The sequence below is a fragment of the Neoarius graeffei genome, chromosome 9 (assembly GCF_027579695.1).
Source record: "Neoarius graeffei isolate fNeoGra1 chromosome 9, fNeoGra1.pri, whole genome shotgun sequence".
In the NCBI taxonomy this organism is placed as follows: domain Eukaryota; kingdom Metazoa; phylum Chordata; class Actinopteri; order Siluriformes; family Ariidae; genus Neoarius; species Neoarius graeffei.
The window spans coordinates 91,811,371-91,820,272 of record NC_083577.1 but is presented as its reverse complement, the minus strand read 5'-3'; the positions used below and the strand labels follow the sequence as shown (position 1 = coordinate 91,820,272).

At 45.7% G+C, this 8,902-nt stretch overlaps 1 protein-coding gene across 1 annotated transcript in view; it reads left to right on the top strand.

Annotated features, from left to right (window-relative positions):
- The first annotated feature begins 6,376 nt into the window (after positions 1–6,376).
- tspearb (thrombospondin-type laminin G domain and EAR repeats b) overlaps positions 6,377–8,902 on the top strand; it is a 40,235-nt gene continuing 37,709 nt past the window's right edge. Inside the window, exon 1 of the mRNA XM_060928903.1 lies at positions 6,377–6,804. Within this exon, the coding sequence (XP_060784886.1) occupies positions 6,693–6,804 (112 nt within the window). The 5' untranslated portion in view covers positions 6,377–6,692. The remainder of the gene's footprint in view (positions 6,805–8,902) is intronic.

The window sequence follows — 8,902 nt, the reverse complement described above, 5'->3', positions numbered from 1 at the left end:
ATACTCATGACCCTGGGTGGACTTCAGGAGGGGGCCCACCAGATCCATGCTCACTCTTTCAAAGGGAACAATAATGATAAGTAGCGACACTAGTGGGGCAAGAGCAGAGTGGTGTGGGATGGTCCATTGGCACTGGGGGCAATACTGGTAGAAGTTCTTGATCTTGGTGTTCATCCCTGGCCAGGTGAAGCAGTCTTTGATTTTCTCTAGGGAATTGTAGCTCATTATGTGACCCCCCTAGAGGATTGGAGTGGGTCAGGTGCATTATGACATCCACCTTGGAGAGGGGAACTACCAGCAAGTCCACTTCTTGGCCCTGGCACTGTGTATGCTGGTAGAGCAGGCCCTGGTGGACCAGGAAGTAGGTATGGAGGAGGGGCTGCCCTGGTTGTTGGTCCTCCCCTTCTACCATGCAGACCTGCCCCAACAGTTCTTTAGCTGTTCATCCTGCTTCTGTTCCCACCCAAAGTTCCCTTCGCATATCACCTGCTTACACACACAGAAGTGGGTTAGAGGCAGTGGGTGATTCATCTTCTACAGTGTGGGCCTCAGTGTCCTTGTGCCCCCCAGCCAGGCACATATCTTGGAGCAGTGGGGTGCGGTCCACTGGTCTCCATGGGGTACACCATCGCCTTGTCCTCCAGGAGCTGAGCAGCTCCTATGATAACCCAGGCCAGTCTCGATCGAGAAGGAGGAGGACAGGGAAGTCAGGTACCACACCAATGGTTAATTTTCACCCACCTCTCTCATTCCTGTTCTTGACATGGGTGGTGGCCACCTGTTGTGCATCCCCATGCACACAGGTAACCTTGTCAGTACCACTGCACCCCACAGCCACAAGCAGGATTGAGGGCCAAGCCAGGGTAATGGTGCTGCTGGAGTCAAGGAGGGCCTCCACTGGCCATTCCTCCACTTGCCCAGGAGCACTCGGAAGATGAGGGCTGGAGGGTGAGCGGATGGTGCAGTCAGCTAGCCATGGTTTCTGAGAGGTTGCTTGGGTGCAGTGGGCATGGGCTCATCAAGAGGCCTCGGAGAGGGACTGGGATGGGGCAGGCACCTTCTGGGCCCTGAGTTGGTCCAGGATGTGGGGGCAGGTGTTCCATCATCATTTTCTCAATCTTCTGTTTACTCAGGTCCAAGGTCGCCAGGGTGCACACTAGTACATCCACCAGCTCAGTGAGGGTTTTGGGGTCCCTCATCCCAAAAGCCATGCACTCCTCAGTGGGAAGGGTCCAGAGGAACCAGTTCATAGTGACCTGCTCTACAACCTGCATTGCTGAGCGCTGCTCAGGCTGCAGCCAGCTCTTGGCAGTCCTCAACAGTGCATCCCTTTGGTAGTAGGGGTTGATGACAGCCCAATAGGCCAGATGTGGAACTCCATCGCAGCATGGCAGGAGAAGAACCTACAATACCCCAAGATCTGCTCCTTCAGGATGGGGTAATCCTCTGCCGAGACTGGTGGGAGGCCGAAGTAGGCCAGCTGGGCTTCACCCATGAGGAGGGGAGCCAAAGCCTGAGCCCATTTTCTTCTGGCCAGCCCTTCCTTTATGCTGTCTGCTCAAATGTATACAAGAAAGCCTCCACATTGTCCGCTGGGTGAGCTTAGGGAGCAGACAAAGAACCTCCTGGCAGGGGTCTGGGAGGTGCCCTGGGAGGAAAGAGGCTCTGACTTGTTGACTGCAGCACCTCCTGAGTGGCGAATTTGAGATCTTTATCTAGTTCTTTGGTCACCTATTGTTGTTGCCAGCTGGTCTCCAGGAGGTGCTACAGGAATGGTTCCATGTGGAGGATGGGTGGGGGTGTCATGTTCATGCCCACATTCTCCACCATTGTAAGCCTCACACTGCAAAGTGGGGAGAACACAGACACAAAACCCAAGTCTTCGTGCAAAAACCTGGTGAATTTTTAATGGTAAATAAGTGCAGGCAAAGTGACCTGGGATCTGGGAATGTAGAGTGAGAGCAATGCAGGGGTGGGCAGCCCAAGCTGGCCTAGAGTGGAGTTGCTGGCTGCCGCTGGTTGTCGGCTTCCCAGAGGTGGGGAAAGCAGGAGCGTTCACTGGTGAAGCACACAACAGGCTCAAGCTCGTTGTCTCCCTTCTCATTGTCAGCAAGGTTTCCTGCCACAAAACAGAGAGGGAGAGTGCACATGAGCCACAGTACACATCCACAAATCAACTAATCTCTGAGAGCCACAGTGCCTTTTTATACTCCCCTGGCTGTTTGAGGAGAGTGAATTAAAGCGCTGATTATGCCACTCCAGGCATAGTGATCAGTAGATCCGCCCCTTGGTTGCGCTGCTTCTGGCTGTCCAAAACAATAGTGCTGAAGTGCTGCTGTTTCTTCAACACTCTAGGAGTGGTTGGGTGAGGAGCAGAGCACTGCTTTGATGGTAATTTTCTGGGGCTGCTGTCACAAGGGAGATCACAAGAACCTAATGTGGGAATGAATCACCTGGGATGAACAGCACTTCAGTTTTGCTGGGATTATATTTCAGCTGATGAGCTACTGTCTGTGATATGATGTCTGCGAGACATGCTAAGATGACAGCAGAAACATGAATGCCTGAGGGAAGAAAAGAGAGGATGAGTTGAGTGTGATTTGCATAGGAGTGGTATGAGAACCCATATGAGAATATGACCTCACCAAGAAATTGAGTATAAAGGGAGAACAGAAGAAGACCAAGTGAGCCTTGTGGGACACCAGTGGAAACTGCATGGAGCTGATGTGGAGCCCCTCCATGTCACCTGATATGGCTGATGTTCCATGTAGGAAGCAAACCAGTGCCATGCTGTGTCGCAATTTCCAAGACTGATGAGGATGGAAAAGAGAGTCTTGTGGTTGACTGTGTCAGATGCTGCTGAAAGGTCAAGGAGGATGAGGACTGATGATAGTTGACTGACCTAGCAGCATGTACCTTTTTAGTGACTGCCAAAATGGCAGTCTCTGTGGAATGTGCTGCTTTGAGGCCAGACTGGTTAGAATCTTGGAGGTTGCTCTGTGAGAGGTAGAGAGACGGTTGATTGTAGACAGTGCCTTCAAGGATTTTAGAAAGAAAAGAGAGAAGTGATACCAGTCAGTAGTTGCTGATGTCAGAGTGATCCAGAGTGGGTTTCTTCAGGATTGGAATAACCCTTTCTCTTTAATACATTGTGTGATAACAGCAAGAAAGGACTCTGGCAAGAATAGCAATGACAACATAACTAAAAGGTAGCCAGAAAGTAACACAGACATGAGGATGCTCTGGAACATAAAGTGGGCAGACACTCCATCATTAACAAACTGTCTGTCACAACCTTCATACTTCGATATCCCAACTTCCTTGTGGCTCTGTCCTAACCTCCCTGCCACCTCCCTATGATCCTGTCCCAACCTCCCTACCTCCATTGTGGCTATGTCCCAACCTCACTTTGGCTCTGTCCCTATGCCAACCTCCCTTCATCCCTGCCATTGTGCCACAACCTCCCTATCTCCCTGTGGCTCCATCCCAACCACCTTACTTCTTTAGGGTAATGTCACAAACTTCCTACAGGTCTGTTCCAACCTCTCAATCCCCCTATGGCTATATCCCAACCTCCCTAACTTCTTTTCATTCTGTCACAACCTCCCTACCTACCTGTGGCTATGTCCAAATTTTCCTAAAGTGATGTTACAATTTCCTTATGCTTATGTCACACTGTCTTGTATCTTGCCATGTAAGTGGCATGTGGGTCAAATGCCAAGAAATGAGGTGTATTTTGTCCAAAATTAAAGTCCTGTGATGTATGTGTGGCATTACTGTGGCATATCTAGGGTTTGTATGGGGTTCAAGGGACGTAAAGTTATGGTGTACTGAGGTGTATGTATGATGTATGATGTGTTGCCGTGGCGTAACCATTTCGTTGGCGTGGCATTTCATTCTTATGTGTGACGTTGCTGCTGCGTACTTGTGGTGTATCTGCGGCGTTCACAGGTGGGTATAAAAGGGGGCCCCATGCTGCATTCGTTGTTATTTGTCACAGTCAAGAAAGCATCATGCCAGCGAAGAAGTCAGGACCCAAGAAGGGCAAGGGAAGAGGGAAGACATCAGCTGCATCCACCCAGCCAGCCCTAGAGCCACCTTCATCAGACACATGTCAACTAAAGCATTCGCACGGTGTAATAAGTGTTCGAGCAACGTTCCTGTTGCATCACTGCTGTGTAGCTTTCATTTTTATGGCATACACATGATGTACAGTATGTGTGACATATCAAAGCTGCTATATATGTGCTAAGGATTTTTAAATGCAGACTTAAAAATACGCTGCACCCTGGCTTACAAGGAGATTGTGTTATGCAGCCTAGAGTAATAGCTACGTAAGCTGGCAATGCTGTGATGTTCCTTTCTTACTGCCACATATCCTGATATGCTGTACATATGCAAGGCTGAAACGGCAATGTGTGACACAAGCATTAACCTCCATATGGCTATGTGCCAATCTCCCTGTGCTCCAGTGGCTCTGTTTGTCATCTGGCTTTGCTGAAACATACAGCAGTGTTTTATCAGCATAGCAGTGGAAAGTAATACCAGGTTTACAAAAAATTGTACCCAGAGGTAGCCTATATAGAGAAAAGAGTAGTGGGCCTAGAACAGAACCTTGTGGAACACCAAATTTTACCTGTTACCCTATGGGGATAATCTGTTCATACACTTCTAATTTCAAAGGCACTGGTGTGCAGGTAAGTGTGTGTTTGCATGTGTTAGTGTGTTTCGGTATGGAGGTCAGATCAGTGCCGTGTGTGTGTGCGTGTGTGTGTTAATGACTGGGTGTGATGGTCAGTAATAACTGGGGCTATGTAATTACAGGCTTGCAATGAGAAATAACACAGATGCCTTGCTGTTAGAAACAAACTCTGGCTCATTACACACATTCACAATGCAGGGAAATTTACATTCCTATTGTGTCCCCAACATTGGTTATTGAGCTTTGTGATCACAACACTGTCCTAAATGTTCAGCTATCAATGTGCAATGTGATTTTTATTACTTTGGAAACCTAGTACCTAATGGGATGCTAGGGAGCAGAATAAATACAAAATTAATTTGTTTTGGGGGGAATTTAGTCAGTTTTGATTACTGAGGAGTCTTTCCCCCTGAATAGAGCTCTGAAAAATTCCTCTGTTTTGAAGACTTTTCCTTAACAGAAAAGGCAGCTTTACCTCTAACTGATACAAAGTTGACACTGAAGACTCCTTCCAAATTAAGGAAATGCCTCCTTATAGAAAACTTCACCATATATGAGCTATTACAAACCTTTTTTCATTTGTTTATGTGAAGTATCCACCGGACAAGTGCATGTGAATGAGCTGTTCCTATTGTGTAATTGTTACTATTGTAGCTGCATTGCTGTCAGAGCTGCTGTTATAGAAAACTAATCAACACTTTCTGATCAATCACTCAGTTGAGGTTGCCTTTCATCTTCAGATCAGTGCAGTGGAACTATTTGTACAGAATCAGTGTTTAACAGCAAATACACTGACATCATCTTAGTTTACGTTCTGCCTTTTCCATGTCACACGTTCCTGTTTATTGCCCTTCCAGCTTTTTTGAAAAACAGATGAGATCTTCCCACTGTCATGAAATACTGAACTGTCAGGACTTACTGAAGATTCAGACGGTTTTCTGAAGTACTTCTGAGGTTCTGTGGTGTTTCCATATTTTTGTTGATGAGGAAGAGAAGCTGGAGGCTCAAAACAGGGTCTCACACACACACAGTATAGATACACAAACTCAACACTGGGGAATTCCTGCCCACTTCTAAGACAAGACCATTATAGCTGAGAAAGATTGAAGTCCTCTGTCTCTCCCTCTCTTTCTGTATCTCTCTCTCTCTAACCCCTCCTATGTACAGCTGACTTATCTTCAGTGTTACTACCTCTCACAGGTGAGTTCCTTTCTCTCTCTCTCTCACACACACACAGAGAGGTGAGGAAACACCTCCTCCTGCTCTTAGATGTCTAAGTGTCTCTCAGACTCACTCGAGCTCAGTGTTGAAATTCTGTTCTGCCACAGAATCCGACTGACGGGACATTTTTTATGCTACACATTGAGAATTTTAACCTCTGACATGGAGTTCTTCACTAAGGAATGTTCATTTTCTCCTCTACATAGACATTTTATGGTTGTATTGTTCTTCTGGATGTTCCTGAAATCTGAGGTTGCCTCTGATTTTTTCTGAAGATTTAATAACTTGGCTCTTGTAGAGTTTCTCCTGGATGTTCCAAATTTCTGAAGATTTCAAGATCCTGGATTATTCTGAAATTTATAGGTTCTCATTGTTAATGAATGAATGAATTAATTAATTAATGTGAAGTTTCTCTTGGATTAAGACATAAAAATCACAATTCTCATAAATCTTGAGGAAATCTGAACATGATCCTGGATGTTCCTCAAATCGGAAGGTGTAGATGTTTCAGAAATAATAATAATTGTCTGTATAATTTAAAATAGAAAGCCTCAGCTGGATGTATCTAGCACTCTGGTAATTATTCCAGAATATTGATTAAATCTCAAGAGACCTGGATGTAAATGAAATCTGAAGACTCAACCGTAAAAAGTCCTCCAGATGTTTCTGAAGTGTGGAATATCTTTCTTGGAGAAGCTCCACTGTAGTGCAGTGGGCTGTTATGAGGAGACTCAGAGAGGAGTTTAAGACTTGATCTGACTGACTGCATATGAACGCAGCTCTGATGCTGCTGAAGTTTGTCATCCTTTTCTGCTGTTTCATCAGCAGCTGGTCAGCACCATGGAGACCATGCACAGGTACACTTCCACACCTAGAACAGCGTAAGTACTGCTCCTCATCTAGCACTCATAAAACATATCAGCTAGCACAGATACACTTCTAGGCTTGCTTCAGGTAAACCATCTTACCTACCACAAATGAAACCCCTCAACTACAGCAGGTACACCTTGCCATTTCTCTCAGTTACACTTTCTCAACCAAAACTGGTACACCTCTTCACGTAGCACAGGTGAAACCCCTCACCTTGAACACATACACCTCCTCACTTAGCACAGATTCACCTATACTTCTACACTTAGCTCAGTTCCTTAATTGCCTCAGGTGAAAACCCTTAACTAGACCAGGTACAACTTCTCACCTAGGTCAGGTACGCTTCCTCACCTAGAACAGGTACACCTCCTCAACTAGCTTAGGTGGAACCCCTCATTTATAGCAGGTACATTTCTTTATACACAGTAGCTGAGGTATGCTTGCTCACCTAGAAAAGCTAGACCTCCTCAGCTAGAACAGGTATGCATCCACATCTAGCTCAGGTGTATTTCCTCATCCAGAAAAAGTACATCCTCACCCAGCTCAGATATGTTTTCTCACCTAGAACAGGTACAGTAGATCTCTTGCATTAGCTCCAGAACAGATACACCTCTACACCTAGAACCACCTAGCTTATATACACCTAGATTCTATACATTATATACCCACAATAGATTAAACCTTTCACCTAGAGCAGGTATATATCCTTACCCAGCACAGGAGAGATCCACCAACTAGGGCAAGAACACATTTTTCTAACACAGGTACTCAATACTCTGCACATATTCAGCCATTCACCTAGTATATATACACCAAATTAACTAACATAAGTGAAAATCCTAGGGGTGGCACGGTGGTGTAGTGGTTAGCACTGTTGCCTCACAGCAAGAAGATTCTGGGTTCAAGCGCAGTGGCTAATGAGGGCCTTTCTGTGTGGAGTCTGCATGGGTTTCCTCTGGGTGCTCTGGTTTCCCCCACAGTCCAAAGACATGCAGGGTAGGTTAATTGGTGGCTCTAAATTGACCACAGGTGTGAATGGTTGTGTGTCTCTATGTGTCAGCCCTGCGATGACCTGGTGACTTGTCCAGGGTGTACCCTGCCTCTCACCCATAGTCAGCTGGGATAGGCGCCAGCTTGCTCACGACCCTGTACAGGATAAGTGGTTACAGATAATGGAAGTGAAAATCCTCATTCAGAACAGACACCTTTCTTAACACAGAAACACCTGCTCACTTAGCACAGGTGCACCTTTATGTAGAACTTATTAATTTAGCACAGGTGAATCTCCATAGTTATAACAGGTACACAGGTACATTCTCCTGGTCCAACACCAATTCACCTAGCACATGTACAGCTTCCTACCTGTCCAGATCATGTCCTCACTTTCTAATGCAGTAATTCTGTTTTATTATTACCTGGAACAGGTAGGAGTGCAGGTGATGGTGTTCCTCTGAAGAGCGTGTTTCATGACAGCTTCAGTAATAGCGAGCTGTAACTTGTCCTTTTCATGTTACCTATCAGAGGTGGTTTCTGTCTGTGTTGTGTCAGTCAAACTCTGTAATTACTGTGGATTTTCTAGCAGATTGCCAGGAGATTATGAGCTTCAGGTTCTCTAAACCATTTAAGCTGACTAATTATGATATCATTCAAAGGACTGAAAGGTAGGGGAGGAGGACAGGGGTGCTTCTGTTCTCCTGTATGATCTTTATACTGACTTGCTTTCAGAGCAGCATGTACAGCAGCTCCTGAGTTGGGTTTAGTGAGGACTCACTTCAAAACCACGTCAAGGGGCCAGACGGAAGCACACACTCCTGTGGTTGTCTCTGTAGATGAGATACATGATTAAATGTGGTCTCCAGCTCTCCAGGTGCTCTGATCAAACATTCAGGACTTGAGTTTAGCAAACTAAAAGCAATTATGTTCAACAAGAACACATTGGAAGACATTTATCTTCATCAGTAAACATATATTGTAGGGATTGTACAATCAGTTAAAGTAGAAACTGTTTCAGGTCATCAGTAATTTTAGGCTGTTTTATTTGTGGAGCAAAGACCACATCAAACCACACTTTGGTTAACATTATTTAATAACTAAGCAAATAAATACAAA